Source organism: Dipodomys merriami, unplaced genomic scaffold (assembly GCF_024711535.1).
Source record: "Dipodomys merriami isolate MVZ:Mamm:240054 unplaced genomic scaffold, mDipMer1.0.p SCAF_63, whole genome shotgun sequence".
Taxonomy (NCBI): Eukaryota; Metazoa; Chordata; class Mammalia; order Rodentia; family Heteromyidae; genus Dipodomys; species Dipodomys merriami.
The window spans coordinates 7,666,098-7,692,705 of record NW_027206213.1 but is presented as its reverse complement, the minus strand read 5'-3'; the positions used below and the strand labels follow the sequence as shown (position 1 = coordinate 7,692,705).

The window sequence follows — 26,608 nt, the reverse complement described above, 5'->3', positions numbered from 1 at the left end:
CTTCATCTGAAAAGTCTCTCTTCAGTTCCCTTGCCCATTTAGTAATTGGTTTGTTAGGTTTGGGAGGGATTAGTTTCTTGAGTTCCCTGTATATACTGGATATTAACCCCTTGTCTGATATATTGCTGGTAAATATTTTTTCCCAATTAGTTGGTTGTCTTTCTAGCTTGGTTGCGATAGATTTATCTGTGCAGAAGCTTTTTATTTTAAGGTAGTCCCATTTGTCGAGTCTCTCTCCAATTTGTTGTGACCCTGGGACTCTGTTCAGGAAGTTCCTTCCTGTGCCTATTAGTTCAAGTGTCTCTCCTACTCTGTCCTGCAGTAGTTTCAGAGATTCAGGTTTAATGTTAAGGTCTTTAATCCATTTTGAGTTGATGTTGGTGCATGGTGATAGGCTGGGGTCCACTTTTAGTCTTCTGCATGTGGCCGCCCTGTTTTCCTAGCACCAGTGGTTGAAGAGGCTGTGTTTCTTCCATTGTATATCTTTGGCTCCTTTGTCAAATATCAGCTGACTGTAGGCATGTGGATTTATTTTTGGATCTTCTATTCTATTCCATTGGTCTTCAGGTCTGTTTTTGTTTCAGTACCATGCTGTCTTTGCTATTATGGCTCTATAGTAGAGTTTGAAGTTTGGAATGGAAATCCCTCCCATGTTGTCTTTATCCCCTAGAATTGTTTTGGCTATTCTAGGTCTTTTGTTGTTCCATATGAATTTTTGGACTGTTTTCTGTATTTCAGAGATGTCCGTCATTGGGATTTTAATTGGAATTGCATTGAATTTGTATATTAATTTTGGCAGTATTGCCATTTTCACCATATTAAATCTGCCTATCCAAGAGCATGGGAGGTCTTTCCATTTTGTAGTATCTTCTGTAAATTCTTTCTTTAACTTTTTATACTTTTTATTAAATAGTTCTTTCACATTTTTGGTTAGGTTAATTCCTAAATATGTTAGTTTTGGGGAGGTTATTGTGAATGGGGTTGCTTCCTTTATTTCCTTCTCTGCTTGTACATTTTCAGTGTACAGGAAGGCAACTGATTTTTGTGGGTTTATTTTGTATCGTGCTACTTTGCTGAAGTGATTTATGATTTCTAAGAGTTTGGGGATGGAGTTTTTGGGATCGTGAAGGTATAGTATCATGTCATCTGCAAAAAGGGATAGTTTAACTTCTTCTTTCCTTATGCAGATCCCTTTAATGTCTTTTTCTTGCCTCATTGCCCTGGCTAAGGGTTCCAGGACTATATTGAAGAGGAGTGGACACAGTGGGCATCCTTGCCTTGTTCCTGATTTTAGGAGAATTGGTTGTAGCTTTTCCCCATTAAGTATAATACTGGCTATTGGTCTGTTGTAAATGGCTTTTATTGTTTTAAGAAATGTTCCTTCTATTCCTATTTTTTCCAGAGCTTTTAGCATGAATGAATGTTGAATTTTATCAAAGGCCTTTTCTGCATCTGTGGAGATAATCATGTGATTCTTGACCTTGGCTCTGTTGATGTGTTGGATTACATTTATTAACTTACATATGTTAAAACATCCCTGCATCTCTGGGATGAAGCCTACCTGGTCGTAGTGCATGATTTTTTTATGTGTTTCAGGATTCTGTTAACTAGAATTCTGTTAAGGATCTTTGCATCTGTGTTCATCAAGGAAATTGGCCTGTAATTCTTTTTGGTTGGGTCTTTGCCTGGTTTGGGGGGATGAATGTGATATTGGCATCGTAGAATGAGTTTGGGATAGCTCCCTCCTTCTCTGTTTCTCTGAAGAGCTTGAGAAGTATGAGTATTAGTTCTTCTTTAAAGGTCTCATAGAATTCTGTTGTGAATCCACTGGTCCTGAGCTTTTCTTTGTCGGAAGACTTCTGATTGCTTCCTGTATCTTATTGTAGGATATTGGCTTATTTAGTTAATTTACTTCTTCTTTGCTCAGTTTGGGCAACTTGTATTTCTCTAAAAATGCATCCATTTCTGCCAGGTTATACTCTTTAGAGAGTATAACTTTTGAAAGTAGTCTGTTAAAATTGTTTGGATATCTTAGCTACATGTTGTGATTTTTCCCGGCTCACATAGACTTTTAAGTGTACAAAAGACCTTACCTCACAGGCCACGGTGGCTCACCTAGCTACTCAGGAGGCTGAGATCTGAGGATCACAATTCAAAGCCAGATCGGGCAGGAAAGTCTGCAAGACTCTTATCTCCAATTAACCATGAAACCAGAAGTGGCGCTGTGACTCAAGTGGTAGAGCGCTCGCCTTGGGCTGAAGAGCTGAGGGGCAGCGCCCAGGCCCAGAGTTTGAGTCCCACAAAAAAAAAAAAAAAAAAGACCTTACCTCTCTTACAGATAGCTGTGGTGGAAAGGATACGGAAAATACCAGGTTGTTGAATTCAAACCCAGAAGCTTCAACCTTTTGGCATACCTAAAAAAAGCATTACAATTACATTAATCCCAAGAATTGATTAAAATCTTACTCTAATCTTCAGAACATGAATTTCTGTTCAGGAAATGACTAAAAACGTTCCAAACTTTCAGATAGAGGATATGGATGTACCTCAGAGATAGCTATTGTGAAACATGTCCCAGGACATGGGTTTAATCCCCAGCACTGCTATGAACAAAATCAAATTTAAATAAAACCTTTCACAGTTGATTCAGAATTCTTATAAACATCCTAAAATGAAACATTTTTCTATTCTAATTATGACCCTGAAAATATTGTAAGGTCCAAAACAGCTACAACTGACTCCTTAGTATAAGTGGTTGAATGTCAGAATGGCCACTGGTTGCCAGTGGCTCACACCTATAAACCTCACTACTCAGAAGGATGAAATGTGAGGATCTCGGTTTGAAGCCAGCCAGGGCAGACAAATCTTAGACATTCTTATGTTCAATTAACCAGCACAAGACAGAAGTCAAGGTATGGCTCAAGTAATAGAGCCTCAGCTACAGGTGAAAAAGCAAGCAAGAACAGTCTGGGGCTGGGAAGGTGGCTCAGTGGTAGAGTGCTTGCCTTGCACGCATGAGGCCCTGAGTTCAATTCCTCAGCACCACATAAGCAGAAAAAGCCAGAAGTGGTGCTGTGGTAGAGCACTAGCCTTGAGCTGAAGAGCTGAGGGACAGTGCCTAGGCCCAGAGTTTAGGCCCTAAGACCAATAACAAAAACAAACCAAAAAAATCATCAACAACAAAAGAACAGGAAGTCTGATACCAAAAAACCCCAAGATATTAGCTTTCTACTAGATTACTTCCTAACTTTTAATTTGCCTGCCAATAAAATAAAGCTAAATATAATATTCTTGATAGCAGGAAATAAAAAGTAGTTCCACATTTAGTCATTTACCTTTTATAAAACTGTAATCTACCTTTTTCAGGTAATACTAGGTATTACAAAAAGTGTCCTCTATCTCTTTAGCTATGCTGAACAGCAACAGGCAAATAGCACTCAGTTGAACAACACTCATGATTGATACAGGAATATAGTTCATTAAGTTTCAGATATGTCAATACAAAGAGTAGTGGATTTTGGTTTTAAAAAACAAAATCATGGGGGCTGGGAAGGTGGCTCAGTGGTAGCCCTGGGTTCAATTCCTCAGCACCACATAAGCAGAAAAAAAAAGCCAGAAGTGGCACTGTGGCTCAAGTGGTAGAGTGCTAGCCTTGAGCTGAAGAGCTGAGGGACAGCTCCCAGGCCCAGAGTTCAGGCCCCATGACTGGACCCCCCCCCCAAAAAAAATCATGTTTCAATTATACATTAGTGTGAAACAAGTTGAAATGAATGGCATGGTTCCTTTCTATGCATACAAGTACTCTGAGCCTCAAGACTGAAAATGTTGGCATAGTTGTATCTGTAACAAAAAATATTACTTACCTTCATAATGAACTCTTTTTCACAGAATTCTTGGAGAATTCCAAGGCAAACATTGCATACACTAAAATTTGAGTTCTTGGAAGCAATATTTCCATCTTCAATATAAGAGATATTGCCTTCTCCATTTCGAATTAAATTATCAACCCCATCTTCCAGTTCTTGTAGCCGAATTTTCTTGGGAGGTGGGTTTGGAACTTCCAAAACCAATTCATCTTTTCCAGACTCCAGAAATTTCTGTAGATCACTAAGCAACTCCTGAAAAGTTAATGAAAGAAAAAGTAATGATCCTTCTATAATGTCCTTCAGGATTTCTGGATAAGATAAAAGCATGAAAACAACAGTACAAATTGTAATTAAAGAGTTGTGCAGTGATGACTTATATAAATGCTGGAACAACACATTTATTTTATTAGACAGTACTGGCTTTCTATGGAATTGAAGAGACTTATCTAACAACCACTGTATTTTCCCAATGGGATTCCATACATCAGTGAAGGTAAAATACTAAATCTCAGGCAGAAAAGTACCACCAACAAATTTATTAATCTAGTTTGTAACTCTGTGAGAGTAGGTTTTTTGTTAATTTTGGTAATTCATAAAAATATAAATTGGACTGGAGATGCAGATGTAAAATGCCTGGTTAGCATGTACAAGGCCTTGGATTACTATTCAGATTCCAGCATTTTAAAAAAAAGTGGCCAGGCACCAGTGGCTCATGCCTGTAATCCTAGCCACTCAGGAGGCTGAGTCTAAGGATCATACTTCAAAGCCAGCCCAGACAGGAAAGTTCCTGAGACTCTTATCTCCAATTAACCACCAGAAAACCAGAAGTGGCCCTGTGGCTCAAGTGGTAGACTGCTCACCTTGAGCTGAAGAGCTCAGGTACAGCTCCCAGGCCCAGAGTTCAAGCCCCTCGACTGACAAAAAAAAAAAAAAAAAAAGTGAAAAGGGTGGGGAAAGGGGAGATAAAGGAAGGGGAAAGGAGAAGAGATAGGAAGAGAGAAGAAATACAAACTGAATCACAATCCTTCCTCACAATCACTAAAATATCACAAGTACAGTATTTCTTTAATATAAAATTCAATCATTTGAAGAAGTCCATTAAGTGAAATATCTTCAGACAATTTAATACATAATACGCAGATAATGATAGTGCTGAAATTTGGCACCATAATTACAAATGATTTATATATACTAATTTAAGAAACATTCTAGCCAGGAGCCAGTAGCTCACATGTATAATCCTAGCTACTCAGGAGGCTGAGATCTGAGAAACACAAATGGAAGCCAGCCCAGGCAGAAAAGTCCCTATGAGACTCTTAACTCAAATTAACCACTCAAAAGCTGGAAGTAGTGCTGTGGCTCAAGTGGTAGAGCACTAGCCTTAAGCATTTAGAGGTTCAAGGACAGCACCCAGGCGCTGATTTAAAGCCCCACAACTGACAAAGAAAACAAACATTTCTGTGATATTCTTTTTTTAACTGGACGCTGTCCCCCAGCCCTTCAGCTCAAGGCTAGCTCTCTACCACTTGAGCCTTAGTATGACTTATAATTTTCTGAGTGGTTTATTGGAGATAAGAGTCTCAGGGACTTTCCTGCCTGGGCTGACTTTGAACCATGATCAGATCTCAGCCTCCTGAGTAGCTAACTGTTTATGTGATACTAAGGAATCAAACCCAAGGCTTCGTGCATGCTAGTCAAGCACTCTACCACTAAGACACATTCCCAGCCCAGAAGCAGTATTTTGTGATATTCTATTCAAATGCCCTTTGTAAAAAAATCCATGTAAACATTAAAAGTACCAGTAAATTCCTCTACAAAGATCTGTCTAAAACAAAGGAGGAGGCAACAATGCTTGATAAGAAACGTACTCATTATCTTGCCATGTAATTGTAACTCCTCTGTACGGTATTTTTATAATAAAAAATAAATAAACAAATAAAATTTTAAAAATATTTTAAAAAAAGATCTGTCTGCACCATATGATAGATATAAATGTAAACACTTAAAAAAGCACCAAAAAAAGCTAGAAGTAGAGCTCAAGTGGTAGAATGCTAATCTTGTTCAAAATAGCTCAGGGACAGTGCCCAGGCCCTGAGTTCAAGCCCCAGGACTGGCAATAACAACAACAACAACAATAACTAATAATAATAATAGTATGGGGGGGGAACCTCTTAATTCAAAAAAATAAAGAAAATACCTTGTATGGAAGTTTGTAAGGTGCATGAAAATCTACACCACAGAATCTGAAGATACATCTTGGACAGGTTCCAGAACTGAGCAACAAGTGGGCCACAAGTTTGTTTTCTTCAGTCAGTGGAAACATACTTGATAATTATAACTAGAAAGAAAGGAAAGGAAAACTAATGAGCAATTTCAATGTTCTCCCATAATGTCCTTTGTGTTATAGGCATATGAACTTGAATGAGTCTGGAAGAAGATCAAATACAGTGATGAGTCAAGTACAGTGATGAGCTCTTACAATCCCAGCTCTAGGGAGCTGAGGTGGAAAGATCACTTGAGCATATGTGTTCTAGGCCAGCCTGGGCAAGCCTTTTCATAAGAAAAAAAAAGTGGGTCAAGTAAAAAATTTGAATTGCAAAATAATTTACATTAGATTATGATAAAGTACATCAATATAATCAAGTGAATTAAGAGAAATAAGCCATGAATCAGATCTCCTAGCTTCTCAGGAGGCTGAGTCTAAGGATCCTGGTTCAAAACCCAGCATAGGCAAACAAATCCAAGAGCATTCTCTGGCCAGCAAAAAGCAGAAGTGGTAGAGCACCAGCCTTGAGCAGAAAAGGCTGAGCAAGAACATAAAACCCTGAGTCAAGTCCCAGTACAAACACAATTAAATAAAAATTAATAAATAAATGAAATAAAAAGGTTGCTTCTGAGAGGAGTAATGAAAACAGAGGTGAAGTCTTACTTTTAATTTTGTAATATTCAGTGTAAAGAGAGTTGCTAAGGTATTAATTTTTTTCCTATTGAAAAATGAGTTTGTTAGAAAATAATTCAGATCAATTTATATAGTAATAGTTGTCTAGCCTTATTGATAGCAGTCAAATATTTAAAACATATTGATTAGGAAGGAGGCATGGCTCAAGTGGTAGAACACTTGAAGCCCTGAGTTCAAATCACCACCAAAAATTTTAAAAAAAATTAAACAAATACATCAGTAGGACCCAAAGAATCAATTTTGATGATACAAATAAGTTCCAAGTAAGTGTTTGCAAAATGAGAAAAACTTGCTCCTTAATCTAGGAGTAGAAAAAAAAGTGTAAAATATGAGTAATCATTTGCCTTAAATGGTGCCAAGTTTTGAAATCTGAATAAACACATTTTTAAAAACTTAATTATATTTGTATTGGAGAAGCCAACATAAAATTTTCTACTGCTAGGAAAGAAAAGGTACCAAAAGTTGAAGTTACCCAATAACTCTATGTTTGGCAAAAATTCATTTGATTAGTCAATGGATCCACATTTACTTTAAAATGATGAACTAATGATTTTATTTAAAATAATTAGTCAATGGATCCACATTTACTTTAAAATGAACTGATTTATTTTAAATTTGTGTAACTTCATAAATCAATAAACTTGCTTAAAATCTGTGGGACAATAAAGCTCTTACCAAGAGTTTACTATGAAGATGTAATTCCTATAGTTAAGTCTGTGTTTTCCAGACCTTTAAAACTCACTATTTATAAGTTTCTAAATGTCTGTGGCTACTTATCAAGACAAGTAAATATTCCAGAGCTGTGTTTTACTTCAGGTAAGTATGATTGTAACAATAGAGAAAAAAGCCAGGCTTGTTTGGACACAGTAAGAATTTTCATACACCAAAATTGAGAAACAACCAGGGTTGCCTAAGTAAATCTAGGTTCAAGGGTATTGTCAACAAAGTACTTGGGATATAAACAGGAGTACTCTAAATAATGAAACTATGTGATCTTGTTGACATTAGAATATCTTAACCAACTCACTTAACCTGTTAACTTGATGTTGAGAAAGGACTGGATCCATGAGGCTAAAAATAAGCATTTAAAATACATGTGAGGGCTGGGAAGGTGGCTCAGTGGTAGAGCGCTTGCCTTGCATGCCTGAGGCCCTGAGTTCGATTCCTCAGCACCACATAAGCAAAAAGAAAAAGCCGGAAGTGGCGCTGTGGCTCAAGTGGTAGAGCACTAGCCTTGAGCTGAAGATCTGAGGGACAGTGCCCAGGCCCAGAGTTCAGGCCCCACGACTGGACCCAAAAATAAATAAATAAATAAATAAATAAATAAATAAATAAATAAATAAAATACATGTGATTGAACTCTCATAAATAAATGGTTTTCTATCTTGCTCATTGTTATTTTTTTCTCCTCCTTTCTACTAGTCAAGGCAGGCCCAGGATGCAATTAAATTCAGAATTAATCTTTAACTTGAAAGAAAAACAAATATACCCTCTTTCCACTAAAAAAAAAAAAAAGCCAGAGACTGAGATCTGAGATCTGAGAATCGCAGCTGGAAGCCAGCCCAAGCAGGAATGTCTGAAACTTTATCTGTAATTAATGACAGAAAAAGCTGGAAGCAGTGTTGTAGCTCAAGTGGCAGAATACTAGCCTTAAGCAAAAGGAGTTTAGGGAAAGCAACTAGGCTCAGAGTTTAAGGCCCAGGACAGGCAAAACAACAACAACAAAAATTAAAACCAGCAACAGGCTTTAGAAGAAAACTTCTTAGTGAAACTTTTTTTTTTCAACTTAAATAGCTACATTTTTGCTTTTTTCCTTTAGCTTAAAGATAGAATGTTGTTTCTCCAATAGATCGATTAAAATAAGAGTACTATGCAGTCAGGAAATGACATTCTGGGTCTGAAAAGTTCTCAGACCTGTTAAGAATGATAAAATTTCCTGACTTGAGTAATTTCAAGATCTTCAAAACACTCAGATGTGTTAATAATTGAGCCTTGGATTTATAGACCTCTCAACACTTTCACCTAAGTAACATATTTACTTCTCAAGTATGTTAACATTAAAAGGAATCTGGTTATTCCTGTTAGATTATTTGGACTTTGCCAGAAAACTATGCAGACATCCAGGTACAGAAAACAAAGAAAGGTTTATTGTGGAGAGAGGGGCCTGCAAAATCCCCTCTTACAAGGGAGAAGCAGCACTGGCTATTGTCTGAGGTGACCTAGATAACCTAGGAGGTTTAGTAGAGACTAGAAGGGGCTAGGAGGTGGAGATCCTGGTGTGGATGTGTGGGCCAGGGGCTTCATTATGGCAGACTAGAATTTATAGGTGCTGTCCAAATTGTAGATAAGGAGTCCTGCAATTGCCTTCAGGTCTGCTGAAGGTCCCTCTAAGGGGTTCCTGTTGCCTTATATGGTGGTAGCTGCCCCAGAGAAGTGCCATCCCAATGTAAAGGGGGTTGGAGGCTGATTATTTACTAGATGGGCCTAGTATTGCCTAGGAAGGGAGCATGCTAAGCTGTGGAGAGGGGAAGGAGTGGACTAAGCTATGGGAAGGGAGCTCCATTTCGCTAACAGTCCCATCTTGATGTAGTGAAATGACAGAATTTCCCAACATCAGTTTGTCCCCTTAGATTTACTATTGCAAGCAAGCCCTGAGAAATACATCTCACACAGTAAGTTTTCCAGCGTCAGCTGCCATTATTATGATTTTTGCTTTTTGTTTTCATGTTTGTTTTACAGAAAGGACTCAAGAAACTTTGCAAGGAAGCAGCTACCACGTGTATGGACCTCTAAGGAGACTGAACCCCTTCTCCACATACCCAGTCTGATTTAATGGAAAGAAGGGACTTCCTTCCTTCTGGTCAGTTGCAAAACAAAATTTGAAACAATGGTTGGGGATGAAAAAAGGAGGAGGAAAGAAAGACGTGGGGAGGGGGGGGAGAGGCTGGAGTTACACACGATGAGATGTTCCAAAATTCATTTCCATGCACACGGATGCAATCCGTCTCGTGGCTTCAGGGTGGGAGTGTGCATTTCCAGAGGCCATGCTCACCATTTCGACTGGGCTACGGTTAAGTTACTCAGCCACTGACTCTACCCTGCGTTCTTGGAAAGTTCACCCCCGCGTCTAAGCTCGATCCAAGCAATCCCTTATCCTCTTTGCTCTGGTCCAAGAAACTGCCTACTTACCTCTTCCGGCCCACAAGGCCGCTCCAGCGGTCTCCACAACGATCTCCTTCCGCTGCAAGGCTCCCACGGCGGGGCGCGAACCCGTCCGCTCAGCCCACCCCGCCTCACCTGCTCCGGAGATGCCGGGACCCAGGGATTTAACCCTTCCGGCCCTCGGGGGGAACGGGGAAGACTAAAGGCCGCGCACTCGGTGCGCCTAGCAATTCTGCTCCCCGAGGAAACCCGAGCTTTGGAACGAAAGTACCAGGCCCCCTCCAGCGAGGCCTGAGCGAACGTCTCCCTATTTGTAGGGACATCTGTACGAAGCTCCGGGTGTGCGGCCGTGGGCACACCCCACCCTGTCTGTGGGCTCGACCGCGCCGCGGGCATCGCTCCCCAGCGGAAGGGCCGGCTCCCCGAGAAGACACCCCCCCCCCCACACACACACACACACACACACGCTCAGTTCTAGGCCACACTAGCCTCTGCCGGAAGTATCGATGAACCCACCTCCGCCACTTTAGGACGCAGACTCTTCCTAGGGAAAGAAAGAAGGGAACTTTTCCTCCCACGAATGAGTAGCATTCTCCTGGTCCCAGATAGACGCCCCCGAAGCTTGTCCCAGACCTGTCGGGACGGGCGGGGTGGGATGCTCGGCGTTCGTCTCATCGCGCCTGGCACGTGAGGCGTTTGTGTACCGGGGCCGGGGACAGTCCGGGCCGGGAGCGGCAGCCGACCCGAGGCGGAGAGATGGCGTCGCAGCCTCAGCCTCCCCCGAAACCCTGGGAGACCCGCCGAATTCCGGGGGCCGGGCCGGGACCGGGACCCGGCCCCACCTTCCAGTGAGTGTGAAATCCTTCGCGCACGGAGTTTGGTGGGCCGAAAGCAGGGGCTCGGCCGGAGGCGGTTGAGGCCGTTACGGGAGGGGGGTGGGAGGGAGGGAGGGGGGTGGCTGGCGGGGGTCCGCGGGGACCCCGGACGCGGTGTCGCGGTGAGGTTTTCCCCGGAGCGCCCGGGCGCGTCCGTGGGAGCCGGGCGTGGGGGAGAGGCGAAGTTGGGGGCGGCGGGGGGCGGGTGTCCTGCGCGGGTTCGCGGACCCCGGCGCCGCCGCCGCCGCCGCTCGCACCCCTGGCCAGGCTTGGAACTTCGGCCTCCAGCAGTTGAGAACGGCGTCGGTCCAGCCCGACCTCGACCCGGAGAAGAGCCCTTTTTGTAAAAGCTGTTTACAACCTCTTGAGGAGTCGGCGGAAGCCCGAAAGGTCACCGGTGCGCCCGGGCGGCCTCTGCGGGCGCCACGGAGCTGAGATCCGCGGGAACGACGCTGCGAAGCGGGTCTAAATCCCTGCCCGGCCCCGGAGTGGCCTGTGTGTGCCAAACCGGGTGTGTTTTCCTAAGGCCTGATCGTTTTTGTCTTGTTTTTAATCAGTGGCAGATGGCCTTTGCAACTTCCGAAAGAGCTGAACGTACCGAATTGGAAGAGCTTCACGAATCGATGTGGGGTTTTGGTTTGGGGGGATTTTTTTTTTGAAGTTTTTTGGTTTTTGTTTTTGTTTTTTTTTTTAGATAGGTGGACATTTAACTCAGGAAGTGTGGTTCAGATGTGTAGTAATGTTGATTTTCTGAACGTAAAAAAAAAAATTCCTAATGTACTGGAATAGACTTCTAACGTGTTCTGCAACCTTTAATATTTACGCGCTAAACTGCCTGGACATAATAACTACTCAGTTTAATGGTAGGCACATAACAAGTCCTGGGCTTCATTAAAAACCCTGTTAAGCCGGGACAACACTTTCTGCCGGCCTTTTAAAGAGTGACGCTGACTTTTGTTTTCATTTAGACAGTTTGCTGGAAGAGAGCGTTTTTATTTTTGCATCTGTTCACGTAAAAAATAACCATTTTCTCCCTTTTCATTTGAACGGTTTTTAAAAACACAGACTGGTAGAAAGATAATACTTGAGTATTAACATCTCAACGTTAAGAAGTATTAACATTTGCCAAATTTGCAGCCTTTTATATATAAATAAAAGTTAAGCTGGGTGCTGGCTGCTCACGCCTGTAATCCTAGCTACTCTGAAGATTGGGATCTGAAGATTTCGATTCAAAGACTAACCGGGCAGGAAAGTCCGTGAGACTCTTATCACCAGTTAACCAAGTGAAGCTGTAGCTCAAAGTGGAAAAGTGCTATCCTTGAGCAAAAAGAAAAAAGAAAAAAAGCTCAGGGACAGCTTCCAGGCCCTGAGTTCAAGCCCCATTACTGACTGACTGACTGACTGACTGACTAAATAAATATGTTAACTGGATTCTGGAGCCTCACACCTAAATCATGGTGTGATCTAAGGAACTCTGTTCAAAGCCTGCTCAAATAGACAAATCCAATAAATTCTCATCTCCAATTAAGGAGCAAAAAGCCAGAACTGGAATTATGCCTTATGTGGTAAAGCACCAGCCTTGAATTAAAAAGCTAAGCAAAAGCTGGCAACCCTGAGTTCAAGTCCCAGTATCAGCACAAATAAATTATTGTAAATTAAAAAAAGAAAGAGAAACAGTTAAATCCTTTCATTCTTCTTTCCAGTGGTAACTACTGCACATTTGATGTTTTGTATACCAAAAATTTTATTTCTTCTCCAGCACTTAGGTTTGTTGTATTTATATTTTATACTTAAAGCTACTAAAACATACTAAACAAAATGATGTGTATTTTTTCTATTATATATATATCATTTTACTTATCTGTTCTTCCTTTTAATTTTTGTTGCCCACTTACTGATTTTATTTTTTCTTGCTAATTTGTAAGTACTTAATTTTATTATAACCAAAAAAATAGTTTATTATTTGTGCTTTTTGTCTCAGATAAGAAAATGTTTCTAGGGCTGCAAGTGTGACCCAAATAGTAAAGCAACTGCTTAGCAAAGTGCCAACCCCAGAGTTCAAACTCCAGTACTGCCAAAAACAAACACAAGAAATTTTTTCTTGGTATTTTTCTCTAAACTTTCTGGTTTTTATGTTTAGATATTTAATGCACCTGGAACTAAGTTTGGTGTACAAAAGTCAGTGTTGAGAACCTCTTTTTTTTTTCTATGTAGAAACTAATTGTGCCAGGATTGTTGGTTGTGAAGTATATTTTATCTCACATCCTCTTTAACTATACTGTAATCCTGTTTGGGAAGCTTTGTGACTTTTGATCTATCTGCTCATAAGATTGGGTCTCCCCATGTTGCCCCCAACTTCTGGGCCTAATAAATCCTATCTTCCTGCTTCAGCCTTGTAGGTAGTGGGTCTACCAGCTACTGGGTAGTGTAGTGCCATCACACCCAGCTGATAAGTTTTGATGTGTATTATATGCCAGTTACCTCCTTGTCTTGCTGTTCTTCAGAATTGCTTTTGTTACATTAGCCTTTGAATTGATTCAATACTGGGGTTTGAATTTAGGGCTTCATGGCCTCAGGGCTTTGTACTTGGAGGCAGGCACTTTACTGCTTGAGCCATGCCTCCAGTCCTACATTCACCTTTCTAAAAAAAAAAAAAAAAAAAGTTATTGGGGCGCTGGGAATGTGGCTTAGGGCCCATACTGGGACCTTGAAGAAAAGGTAAAAGTATTAAAAGGGAAATAGACTAGCCCTGGTAAGAAATCCAGTTTTAAATCAATACAATCTTTACTAAATTAAAGTAATCCTAGATTCCTAGTTCCAATCAAAAGTATATGTCTTCCTGGGGTTGTGTTCAAAGAGTAGAGTGCCTCAAACTTTCATAGTACCCCCCCCCAAAAAAAGTAAAGTGAATCTTTGGAAGAAGGTATCATCTCTAGGTTTCACATCCCTTTAATTTACTAATACACAGTGTTTCGCTCTCATTTTAAATAATGAGACACCAGGTGCTGGTGTCTCATACCTGTAACCCAGGAGCTGAGATCTGAGGATCTCTGTTCAAAACAAGCCTGGAGCAGGAGTCTGTGAGACTATTGTCTCCAGTTAATCACCAGAAAACCAGAAGTGGTACTGTCACTCAAAGTGGTAGAGCACTAACCTTGAGTGAAAGAATTCAGGGACATATCCTAGGCCCTGAGGTAAAGCCCCATGACCAACCAAATAATAATAATAATATAATTGAGTCTTCATCAGTGGCTATAGCCTCTTGACCTTCAACCTCCATAACTATAAGCCAGTCTCAGCTTCATAGTTATAGGAGGTGCCTGGAACTGCTGTGTAATCTCTGGAGCTCATGAGAAAAATGTTGGCCACATACTGGGGAAGCTGAGCAGCTGGCCAGAAAAAAGGAAAGCACCTGGCTCCTTGGTGGCACTGTGTTAAGATGTAGGAAGCACACCAGGAACTGTCCTCCTTCTGGAATTAGTTAGACCTGAATTATGCCTGTTTATTAATTGGTTCATGATTTGGAAGTCTCTGATTGCCTTCAACTGCTAGAAAAATGTCTGGTGAAACTTGAACTGAATTGTTTTCCATGGCTTTCCTCTTGTCCTCTGTTTACAATAAGTCATGGAGTTCCATCTTTGAGTAGACTGGAAAGGTTGTGTCTCCTTTTTTGTATTCTTTGGTATATTAGGGGAAAAAATGGGCCCAATTGCTGGGGGCTCACTCCTATAATCCTAGCTACTTAGGAGCCTGAGATCTGAGGATCAAAATTCCAAGCCAGCCTGGGCAGAATAATCCATGAGACTGTTATCTCCAATTAATCAGCAAAAAGTTGGAAGTGAAGTAGTGCCTCAAGTGGTAGAGCACCAACCTTGAGTGAAAAACTAAGGGAGAGGGCCCTGGGCCCAAGTTCCAGCACAAGAGAAACAAGCAACCCCCTCCCAAAAAACAAGCAAACCTGGGGCTGGGAATATGGTAAAGTGCTTGCCTAGCATGTATGAAGCCCTGGGTTTGATTCCTCGAGTACTACATAAACAGAAAAGGCTGGAAGTGGCACTGTGGCTCAAGGGTAGAGTATTAGCCTTGAGCAAAAGCAGCTCAGGGACAGTGCCCAGGTACTGAGTTCAAGCCCAAGACTGGCAAAAATAAATAAATATATAAATAAGTAAATAAATCCATTGTATTGTTTTATCCCCTAAAGAATAGCCAGTAGATAGTCAGCTATTGACACCAAAATTGGATCAACCTAATCTTTTCTACTGTTTTCTAAAGAGAGTAAGATCATACATTTCTCACTTCTAAAAAATAAAATTAGGCCTAAATGACAACAAAAGTAATACGTTTTTGAAAAGAACAGTATCAGACAATACAAAGAGCTCTATAGGAGATCCAGAAAAATGGAATTATTAGACTTAAAACAACTATGCTTAATGTATTTTTAAGACAAAACTAGAATTTTTCAGCTGAGAACAGAAACTATAAAACAGAACCAAATGAGAATTGTAAAATTAGGAGGAGGAAAAAAACCCTGAAACTATGAGATAACTGGTCCAATAGGCAGTAAGGTACAGGATGTAAAGAAAGGAAGGGCTTAGCCATATAGGGTGGCACATGCTGTGATCCTAGGACTAGGGAGGCCAGCCTGGGCAACTTAGAAATTGTCGTTTAAAACCCAGGCGCTGGTGCTCACGCCTGTAATCCTAGCTACTCAGGAGGCTGAGATCTGAGGATGGAGGTTCAAAGCCAGGAAAGTCCGTGAGACTTACCTCCAATTAACCACCAGAAAACCAGAAGTGGTGCTGTGGCTCAAGCACTAGGTAGCCTTGAACTGAAGAGCTAAGGGACAGCGCCCAAGCCACCACCAACAACAACAAAATCTAAGTAAAGTAGAGAGAAATTTGATAGAATGCCTATCAAAAATAAAAAGCAAAGCCAGGAGCTAGGGGCTTACTCCTGTAATCATAGCTACTCAGGAGTCTGAGATCTGAGGATTGCAATTTGAAGCTGGCCTATGCAGGAAAAGTCCATGATACACTAATCTCCAGTTAACCACAAAAAGCTGGAGCTGTGGCTCATGGCAGAGCACTAGCCTTGCAAAAAGGCTCAGGGACAGCACCCAAGCCTGGAGTTCAAGCCCTGTTTACTGGCACGCAGGCACACACAGATTCCAGTCGCTACACCTACAATCCTAGCTACCCAAGGCTGAGGTCTGAGGATCCTGGTTCAAAGCTATCCTGGACAAATTTGAGAGATTCTTATCTCTAATTAGCAAAAGCCAGAGCTGGAGAACTGGAGGTATGGCTTAGTAGGATACCAGCCATGATCAAAAAGCCAAATGAGAGTGTAAGTCCCAGAGTTCAAACAGTAGCAGCACTAAAAGAAAAAGAAAGGTCCAGGTCTGAAGGGTAGAGGCTTACTATGGTCATTCTCTTTTAGGGTTGCTTGGCCTAGTGGGTCTGTTTAAAAGCTCTACAGGGTTGTCTCATCCTGTCAGCCACCTCCTCCTGAATTGTCCATAGTCCCTAGAGAAATATCTAAAAAGGCCAGGCTCTATAAATTATTTTTTCACTCCTGATCCCAACACCAAAAATTCTCAGTGCCTTGTTCTTTGATGCTTTAAGCAGATACTAGCTTATCTATGTTTCCATTGGAGGGTTAGTCTCATTACCCAGACTGCAATTACTTAAAGTGTAATCCCAAAATTCCATATTTCTACTCTGTTCCTTAAAGTTGAACAACTAATTTTTTTGTCGTATAGTTGCAGCATAGTTCCTGTGGTTGCAGGTATCATCTGAACTTTCTAATGGAATTTTTTAAATGTTTACATGTTTTACTTCCTTTGATTTTTCACAGATACTGCTTTATCTCTGGTGATTTTTAAATATGTCTAGAATCTTTGATTTGCTATTACATTAAATGAGTTTTTCCTTGAAAAAATAATAATGTTGATTTTTGTTGACCTTGTTACTTGATGTTTACACTTCATGTTTTGTGTCTCTCACCCCTACCCTATGCCAGGGATTGAACCCCAGGATTCAATCACTGCTAGAGGCAAGTGCTAGATCCCAGCCTTCGTGATGTTTTTTAACACAATTATTTTGAGTAGGAATCGTAGAGTTCTATTTTTTTTTCTATTTTCCTTTTTCTACATTTTCTTTCTCTGCCTAGTAGGTTTTCTGTTGTGTCTACTTGTTTCCTTGGCACCCAATTCCATATAATAATCAGATATAAAAAAGCTGACTAAGGATGGGCTGGGAAGGTGGCTCAGTGGAAGAGCGCTTGCCTTGCATGCCTGAGGCCCTGGGTTCGATTCCTCAGCACCACATAAACAAAAAGAAAAAAGCCGGAAGTGGCGCTGTGGCTCAAGTGGTAGAGCACTAGCCTTGAGCTGAAGAGCTGAGGGACAGTGCCCAGGCCCAGAGTTCAGGCCCCACGACTGGACCAAAAAAAAAAAAAAAAAAGCTGACTAAGGAGATCTCAGATTGTCACTGTGTCTGTAGATGTTAACTTGGTTTATTTCCTGAGCTTGCAGCATATCTGAATCCACCCCCTTTTTAGGTTTGTAACTTTGTGAAAATCTTAAAATTAGCAAGTCAGCAAATAGGAATCAGGTAGCGCATCCTAGTTCCCGGCCTCAGGCAATGAGTAATTCAATTTTTAAAATTTTTTATTTCATCTTAGCTTGATCCCAACCCAGAATATATAGTAGGCCTGTACTTTCAGTCTTCATTTTTTACATTTTTTTTCTTTTGGTCAGTCATTGGGCTTGAACTCTGGACCTGGGTGCTGTCAGCTCAAGGCTAGCACCGGGCCACTTGAGCCACAGTGCCACTTCCAGTCTTCTGATGGTTTATTGGAGATGAGAGTCTCATGGATTTTCCTGCCCCAGCTGGCTTGCAACCATGATCCTCAGATCTCAGCCTCCTTAGTAGATAGGATTATAGGCATGAGGCACTGGCACTCTGCTACTTTTTACATTTTTCTTTTATTTCTGTTCCGTAAGTCTGATTATCTCCTATTATGCCTGGCTATGTCTATCTATACTTTGGGTTCCTCCCCTACTGGTATCCTCCTTTGGTGTAACTGTTTGTGTTTAAATGCCTAGAGGCCTATATAATTATGTCCAGTTTGTTTTAGATCTAGCTTCCACATAAGAGAGAAAATGTGCTATTTGTCTCTCTGAGCTTGGCTTATCTCATTTGACATGATTTGTTCTAGGTCCATCCATTTCCCTGTAAATAACATAACCTTATTTCTAATGGATGAATAAAATTTCATTGTGTATATATACTACATTTTATTGATCCACTTACCTGTTTTAGGCCAACTGGGCTGTTTCTATAACTTGGCTATTTTGAATAGTGCAGCAATAAACATGGATATACAAGTGTCTTTATGGTATTCTGGCTTGTGATATTCTGGGTAGATGCCCAGGAATGGAATGGCTGGGTTGTAGGGAAGATCCATGGGGTTTTGTTTTGTTCTGTTTTGTTTTTTTATGAACCTCCAGACTGCTGACCCAAGTGGTTATACCAGTTTACATTCCCAGTGTAGTAGAGTTCCTTTTGCCCCACATCCCTACCAGTGTTTATTGTTGCTATTCGAATTCCTGATGTTGGCAAATCTAGCTGGTGTGAGATGGAATATCAAAGATGTTTTGATTTGCACTTCCTTTGTGCCAGGGATGTTGACCATTTCCTCATGTGTCTATTTGCCATATGGATTTTTTTTGTGGGGGGAGTGGTGGGTGTTTATTTGCCGGTCCCAGGACTTCTGAACTCTGGGCCTGGTCGCTATCCCTGGTTCCACTTTGCTCAAGGCTAGTGTTCTACCACTTGAGCCACAGCTCCACTTCCAGTTTTTTCTGTGATTAATTGGAGATACATGGACTTTTCCACCTGGGCTGGCTTCAAACTGTGATCCTCAGATCCCAGTGTCCTGAATAGCGAGGATTATAGCTGGAGTCCATCTGGATTCATTTTGACTATCATTTGTATAATAGATTTGTGAGACTATTGTTAATTTTAATGATGGGATTTAAAATTATGATTATCTTGTATGAAATGTCTCTTTTTACAAGATATATATTTCAGTAAGGGATGGCGTATCAGCTTACAAGTAAATTTCAAGTGCTTAAATAATTTGTGTAAGACAAGAATAGGAAATGTGGCAAAATCCTAATAATTGACTACATTCTTCCAAATTGTTTTTCTGTTAGAAATCTTTCAAATAAAAAGTTAAGAAGGGAAGACTGGACACTTAACATTAACAACACATGATTTGTCCTATGCCAATCTTTTTTAGTTGTCCTTAACTAGTTTTAACAGAAGCAAAAATACACAGTGAACACTAGATACTTAAGTATGTCATAAGATAGCATTAAAACCAGAGAAAGGCAAAAAAAAAAAAAAAGCTGATTTTGAGTGTTTAGATAGATTCTTCATAATTTTTTTTTTTTTTTTTTTTTTTTTTTTTTTTTTTTTTGTCGGCCGTGGGGCTTGAACTCTGGGCCTGGGCGCTGTCCCTCAGCTCTTCAGCTCAAGGCGAGCGCTCTACCACTTGAGCTACAGCGCCACTTCCGGTTTTCTGGTGGTTTATTGGAGATAGGAGTCTCACGGTCTCTCCTGCCCGGGCTGGCCTTGAACCACGATCCTCAGATCTCAGCCTCCTGAGTAGCTAGGATTACAGGCGTGAGCCACCAGCGCCCGGCAGATTCTTCATAATTTTTTAAATAACATTGATTGCAATTGATGAAACAAGACTACACAAGAAACTATTCATAGTCTATGATAGTATATATATACATTAATATTCACTGATGAGAAAATCCATTGTAGTACTTGTATCAGTGCCTATTTTATGTTAAACACTGTACGAGGTAATGGAGAAACAATATCTAGAACAAAGCATGTTTGGAAGAAGTGAACATCATGCAGGTCTTTTTCTTTTTGTACCAGAATGTAAACTCAAGGCTTTGAAGTAGTATGGCTTACTTGTTCAGCTGACACTCTTCCACTTGAGTTACATCTGTACCTTGGCTTTTGGCTGTTTTATTTTTGTTTTTGTTTTTGGTCATGGGGCCTGAATCCTGGGCCTGGACACCGTCCCTCAGCTCTTCAGCTCAAGGCTAATGCTCTACCACTTGAGCCACAGCACCACTTGCAGCTTTTTCTGCTTATGTGGTGCTGAGGAATTGAACCCAGGGCCTCATGCATGCAAGGCAAGCACTCTACCACTGAGCCACCTTCCCAGCCCTGGCTGGTTATTTTGTAGATGGACTTTCACAGGCTTTTCTGCCCAGACTGAGTTCAAAACTTGATCTTCTGGACTTTCACCTCCTGAGAAGCTAGGATTATAAGTGTGGGCCACCAGTAATATAATTTTTTTGTAACTTATATTCAAGCAAAATCAAATAGCCATGAGCCTATTTGAAAACCAGAAATGTTGGCCTCTAGGATGACTTGTAATCTTTGACACCTGGAGGCTGTAGTTAAGGATTCCAATCTAAAGCTAGCCCTTAGGCAAAAACGCAAGACCCTACCTGAAAAATAAAGCCAAAAGGGTTGTGGGTATAGTTCAAATAGTAGAGTGCCTGCCTCTGCCCTGGGTTCAAACTCCACTACTGACAAAGAAAAATGAAAAAGGAGTGGGTAGAAGTGTAGCTCAATTGGTTGAGCACTTGCTTAGAATGTTTAGGCCCTAGGTTCAATCCCCAGGACTGGAAAAAAACAATTATAGAGCAAAAAAAATACAATAACCAAAAATTAAAACACTGGATTTAATAACAGATTTATTGAATATATTATGTTCTTAAGTAACTATTTGAATGTTTTTGATTTTAGATCTGCTGACTTGGGTCCTACTTTATTGACAAGACCTGGACAACCTACACTAACCAGAGTGCCCCCACCTATTCTTCCAAGGCCATCCCAGCAGACAGGGAGCAGCAGTGTGAACACTTTCAGACCTGCTTACAGTTCATTTTCTTCTGGCTATGGCACCTATGGAAATTCATTTTATGGAAGCTATAGCCCTTATAATTATGGATATAATGGGCTGAGCTTTAACCGCCTCCGTGTAGATGAACTTCCACCCAGTAGGTTCGTTCAGCAAGCAGAAGAAAGCAGCAGAGGTGCATTTCAGTCCATTGAAAGTATTGTACATGCATTTGCCTCTGTCAGTATGATGATGGATGCTACCTTTTCCGCTGTCTATAACAGTTTCAGGGCTGTATTGGATGTAGCAAATCACTTTTCCAGATTAAAAATACACTTTACAAAGGTTTTTTCAGCTTTTGCTTTAGTTAGGACTATAAGATACCTTTATAGACGAATACAGTGGATGATGGGTTTGAGAAGAGGCTCGGAGAATGAAGACCTGTGGGCAGAGAGTGAAGGAACTGTGGCCTCCCTTGGTGCTTATGACCCAGCAGCTAACTCAGCAAAATCTTGGCCAATATTCTTGTTCTTTGCTGTTATTCTTGGTGGTCCTTATCTCATCTGGAAGCTTCTGTCTACTCACAGTGATGAAGTAACAGGTAAGAATAAGGGAACAGGTTCAGAAACCATGTAACAATCTTAAACCTTACGAACAGATTTTTTTCAGCCACGGGTACTGACTTAAGACTTTAATCTTAGCACTTGGAGGACTAAGACAGGAGGTAGATCATAAGTTTAAGACCAGCCCGAGCGACATAGTGATATCCTATCTCAAAAAGAAAAAAAAAAGGATAGATATACTTAAATTAGCATTCTTTATTTGCATTTGCATTTACTGTTTTAAGAGCTTCTTCACTAAAATAATAGCAAAGACAAACTTGCTGATTTATTTCTTTATTATTTAGCCAGAATTTAGAAAGTAGTGAACTTGATACTATGAGAATACAAAAATACACAGGGCATAATCCCTAATCCTTTTTTTTTTAATTGTAAAGATACTGAATCCCTCTTTTTTTTTTTCGTCATGGGGCTTGAACTCTGGGCTTGGGTACTGTCCCTGAACTCTTCAGCTCAAGGCAAGCCCTTTTTTTTTTTTAATTTATTGAGAGAAAAGTAGTTAAGACACATGCACAAGCTCTGATTAAATTCAGGGCCTTGTGCATACTACAGAGTTCTACCACTGAGCTACATCCTTGGCCCTTTGTCTTTTAAGAAATTAAGATTTGGCCAGGCACCAGTGACTCACGCCTATAATCCTACCTACTCAGGATGCTGAGATCTGAGGATCATAGTTCAAAGCCAGCCCAGGCAGAAAACTCTGTGAGACTCTTATCTCCAATAAACCACTAGAAAACTGGAAGTGGCACTGTGGCTCAAATGGTAGAGCACTCGCCTTGAGCTGAAGAGCTGAGCGCCCATGCCCAGAGTTCAAGCCCCAGGACTGACAAAAAAAAAGAAAAGAAAAGAAAAAGAAAAAAATTAAGTTTTGTTCCAGTGGCTCATGCCTGTAATCCCAGCTTCTCAGGAGGTTAAGATCTGAAGGATCGGATTTGAATCCAGTTCAAGCATAAAAGTCTGTGAGGCTCAATCAAACCAGCAAAAGGCAGCCTGGGAAGTGTTTAAGTCTTATTTTCTGCATAGAGAACAAGAAACATTTCTCTCCCTTTTCCATTTCTCCCTTCTTGAACCCTATTCTATTAAAATAAATGATTGCTGAAACTTTAAAAAGCTTGGTGCCAGTGGCTCACACCTGTAATCTTAGCCACTCAGGAGAATGAGATCTAAAGAGTGCATTTCAAAGCTACTCCTGGCAAGAAAGTCCATAAGACTATTATCTCCAGTTGACCAGCAAAAAAAACAGAAGTAGAGCTGTGGCTGTGGTGGTAGAGCACTAGCCTTGAGCAAAAAAACTCAGGGATGGTACTCAGGTGCTGAGTTCAAGCCTCAGGACCAGCACAAAAAAAGGAGAGATGGCTTAAGTGGTAAAGTGGCAGGTGGCAGCCAAGCAAGCCTCAGAAGGGTTAAGATACTGAATTTAATCCCCAATACAATTTTTTTTTTTAATGTGAGCCAGGCGCTGGTGGCTCATGCCTGTAATCCTAGCTACTCAGGAGGCTGAGATCTGAGGATCACAGTTCAATGCCAGCCTGGGCAGGAAAGTTCGTGAGACTCATCTCCAATAAACCACTCAGAAAACCAGAAGTAGTGCCATGGCTCAAGTGGTAGGGTGCTAGCCTTGAGCTGAAGAGCTGAGGGACAGCTCCCAAGCCCAGAGTTCAAATCCCATGACTGACCAAAAAAAAAAAAAAAAAAAAAAAGAAAAGAAAAATGTGACCTAATTATGTTTAAGGCTAAAAAGAAAAAAGTTGTACACAGAGGCATGTCATACAAACAACACAGTATAGACTGTTTTGTTACTGAATTAGATGGTATAAGCAGAGACACCATAGCTATGTCAAATGAGTATTTATTAACTTTGTATATGTATATATATGTATATTAACTGAAGAAATCTTATCATTAAATTTTCTTACCCTCCCTCACTAAAAAAAAAGAAAAAAAGTGAAACAACAACCAAATGGCTTATTTGCTAATAAAGCTGTTTATTGGTGGTGATTACAACCAAAGAAATGTGTATGTTGCAAATAAATTTATACAATTTATAATCAACAGTCAATAAAATATCTGCATTTCTCTTTCACAAGATTTACTAATCTATTCTTAATTCTTAATTTGGCTTGTAGGCAACATCAACTGGGCAAGTGGTGAAGATGACCACGTAGTTGCTAGAGCAGAATATGATTTTGCTGCTGTATCTGAAGAAGAAATTTCTTTCCGTGCTGGTGATATGTTAAACTTAGCTCTCAAAGGTAATAAGTTGAAAATATATCTGGTTTGTTTTTGTTTTTGTTTTTTTCTGGTTCTGGAACTTGAACACAGGGCCTGGGCACTGTCCCTGAGCTTTTGGCTCAAGGCTAGTGCTCTACCACTTGAGCGATAGCTCTACATCCAGCTTTTTTTGGTAGTTTATTGGAGATAAGAATCCTGCTGACTTTCCTGCCTAGGTTGTCAAACCTTCATCCTCAGATCTAACCTTCTGAGCAACTAAGATTACAAGTGTGAGCCCAACTAATGTGGCCTTCAAACTAACTCCGAATTTTTAATATTTACAAAAGTAGTATTAGAGGGGCTGGGAAGGTGGCTCAGTGGTGGAGCGCTTGCCTTGCATGCATGAGGCCCTGGGTTCAATTCCTCAGCACCACATAAGCAAGAAAAAAGCCAGAAGTGGCACTGTGGCTCAAGTGGTAGAGTGCTAGCCTTGAGCTGAAGAGCTGAGGGACAGCACCCAGGCCCAGAGTTCAGGCCCCACGACCAGACCCAAAAAGAAAAAAAAAAAAAGTAGTATTAGAAACTACAACCAAGGCTCTTGTTCCTTCTTAGTTAACTTTGAGATGGATACTAAAATTTATCTTTCATAGTCAATACTAAAGAACCTCAGCAAGTAATATATACACATCTCAGGAATAGTTTGGAACAGGTCATTAATAGGTTTTAATGATTCCTGACAAAATGACTTTTCCTTAATAAAAATGATGTGAATTCTTGTTTGTGTGAATTCTGGATTATTGCAGAATGTCATGTTCTGTTATCCTACCCTTATTTCACATATGAGAAAACTGAGACTCAAGATGAATAAATTGTCCCGTTAAGCTAAGATATGGTAAGGCTGGTTATGACTCTTTGCTCCAGATTAGCATTGAGCAATGGCTTGAGCCATAGCTCCACTTCTGGGTTTCTTGGTTTCATGGACTTTGCTACCCAGGCCAGGTTTGAATCACAATCCTTAGAGCTCAACCTCCAGAGTAGCTAGGATTATAGGTATGAGCCGCCAGCACTAGGCTCAAACCTGAACTTTTATCTACTCTTGATAACTTTTCTGTAGTAATACCTGTTAATAGGAATTTGAGTCTCTTGAACTGTGGTAGGCATTCTACAGAGGGTAGGGGAAAAAAAAAATTTCAGTGTTTAAAATGTTAGTTTAATATGTGAATAATTTAAAAGAAAGGGGAACAGAGCAAGAACATAGACCTTAACATTTACTTTTGACTATAAAAACGTGTTACTTGCTTATACATTTCATTATGAAGGTATGTTTTACTTAGATTTTATCAATATTCAGTTAGACCCTTGAAGTATAATTACAAGGCTTTCTTTTTTTTTCTTCAGAACAACAACCCAAAGTGCGTGGCTGGCTTCTGGCAAGTCTTGATGGTCAAACAACAGGACTTATTCCTGCAAATTATGTCAAAATTCTGGGTAAAAGAAGAGGTAGAAAAACAGTAGAATTGAGTAAAGTTTCCAAGCAGCAACAATCTTTTACCAACCCAACAGTAATTAAAGGAGCCACAGCTGCTGATTCCTTGGATGAACAGGAAGCTGCCTTTGAATCTGTTTTTGTTGAATCTAATAAGGTTCCTGGTACACCTGAATCCACAGGGAAAAGTGGAGATAAACAAGATCTTTGATATCTTTCATGTTTGGGTGCAGTTGAACAATACTTTAGAGTACTTTTAAAAATCATTTCTTATAAAGAAATTAGTCTACAATTCAATGAAAACATTTGTTATTGGCTATTCCAGGTGTTTTGCTGCTAGAAATTATTAAAGTTATACACTAATATGTTGGTCTAATGACCTGGTTACATTTTACAATTTATTGGACCACAAAGACATTTATTTCACCTAGCTTTTAAGATTATGGAGATTGCTCTCATTTTCCTGTATTTAAGTCCCTTGGCTTATTAGAACAGTAATTTTGATGAACTATAGAATATATGGTTTACTTCAGAAGGGATCATTAATGCTTTTCAGAGTTGTAGGTTAAGTGACTTGAAATCCTCAAAAATTCAATGATAACATATACATATCAGAATAGGCCAAAAAGCTAATTTTTTATAATCTTAAGTAAACTGAATAAAAATTTTCTGATCTGTTTTATGTCCAGTGTTGGGTTTACTTTAGGTAGTAATATGTTTTTACCTACAAACAATAGATAAAATTATCTTTTATACATATTATCTTGAAACAGTCACTGTGAAAGCATTATAAAGGTAGTCCTAGAATGACAGAGCATAACTCTTCTCTTTACAACTAGTTTTTACCCTGAATCAGTAAAAATACATAAAAAGATTTATTTCCTTTTTCCTCCAACCAAGATTCTAGTCCTTTTGGGTTTGCACTTAATGATATAATCAATTCTAGTGGTAGGGAGTTTTAATTTTTTCATTGGTTCTCTGCTACCTTATGTAATTATAAAATTTCCATATTCAAATTCTTTAAACATTGAAAATATATGCCATTAAATACACATTTCTTTTTTTGTTTGGTTGGGTTTTTTTTTGGGGGGGGGGTCCAGTCGTGTGGCCTGAACTCTAGGCCTAGGTGCTGTCCCTCAGCTCTTCAGCTCAAGGCGAGCGCTCTACCACTTGAGCCACAACACCACTTCCGGCTTTTTTTTTCCTTTTTGCTTGTGTGGTGCTGAGGAATCAAACCCAGGGCCTCATGCATGCAAGGCAAGCACTCTACCACTGAGTCACCTTCCCGGTCCCTATACATTTCTTTTGATGTACTTTTTCCCACTAAGACTATAAAATAATGATACTAAATGCAGTCAGTACACTATATATGAATATTTTCCAAGAATATCGGAAAGTTCACACTCTTGCTGTGAGCATCCTGCAGATTAACACATCAAGAATTCAAGAATATGCCGGGCGCTGATGGCTCACACCTATAAGCCTAGCTACTC

The 26,608-nt window shown here is 40.3% G+C and overlaps 2 protein-coding genes across 6 annotated transcripts in view; one reads left to right on the top strand and one right to left on the bottom strand.

Moving 5' to 3' along the window:
• The window catches only part of LOC138815272 (tRNA pseudouridine synthase Pus10), a 67,612-nt gene extending 56,953 nt beyond the window's left edge, over nucleotides 1-10,659 (bottom strand). For 2 of the 4 annotated variants that reach the window (XM_070004578.1, XM_070004579.1), the window contains exons 1-4: nucleotides 10,015-10,335; nucleotides 6,064-6,204; nucleotides 3,864-4,118; nucleotides 2,328-2,414 (exon numbers count right to left, since the gene is read on the bottom strand). In XM_070004578.1, the coding sequence (XP_069860679.1) occupies nucleotides 2,328-2,414; nucleotides 3,864-4,118; nucleotides 6,064-6,189 (468 nt within the window). In that variant the 5' untranslated portion in view covers nucleotides 6,190-6,204; nucleotides 10,015-10,335. Of the gene's footprint in view, nucleotides 1-2,327; nucleotides 2,415-3,863; nucleotides 4,119-6,063; nucleotides 6,205-10,014; nucleotides 10,337-10,503 lie in introns of those variants that run through there. The other 2 variants (XM_070004577.1, XM_070004576.1) reach the window with 2 other exon arrangements.
• LOC138815273 (peroxisomal membrane protein PEX13) lies at nucleotides 10,593-25,797 on the top strand. 2 transcript variants are annotated; one of them, XM_070004580.1, is made up of 5 exons: nucleotides 10,593-10,835; nucleotides 12,566-12,628; nucleotides 20,705-21,399; nucleotides 23,545-23,670; nucleotides 25,028-25,797. In XM_070004580.1, exons 1-5 carry the CDS (start codon nucleotides 10,744-10,746, stop codon nucleotides 25,324-25,326), a joined length of 1,275 nt encoding a protein of 424 aa, XP_069860681.1. In that variant the 5' UTR covers nucleotides 10,593-10,743; the 3' UTR covers nucleotides 25,327-25,797. The 2 variants fall into 2 exon arrangements, with proteins under 2 accessions (XP_069860681.1, XP_069860682.1); XM_070004581.1 differs by lacking the exon at nucleotides 12,566-12,628 and having other exon boundaries at nucleotides 10,644-10,835.
• The last annotated feature ends 811 nt before the right edge of the window (nucleotides 25,798-26,608 follow it).

What these genes read in the sequence shown, in the direction of transcription:
- LOC138815273 (XM_070004580.1), top strand. Translation starts at nt 10,744, where the DNA reads ATGGCGTCGCAGCCTCAGCCTCCCCCGAAACCCTGGGAGACCCGCCGA. An exon ending in GGACCCGGCCCCACCTTCCA is followed by an intron (nt 10,836 to 12,565) that starts GTGAGTGTGAAA and finishes TCTTCTTTCCAG; the next exon opens with TGGTAACTACTGCACATTTG. An exon ending in TCACAGTGATGAAGTAACAG is followed by an intron (nt 21,400 to 23,544) that starts GTAAGAATAAGG and finishes TTTGGCTTGTAG; the next exon opens with GCAACATCAACTGGGCAAGT.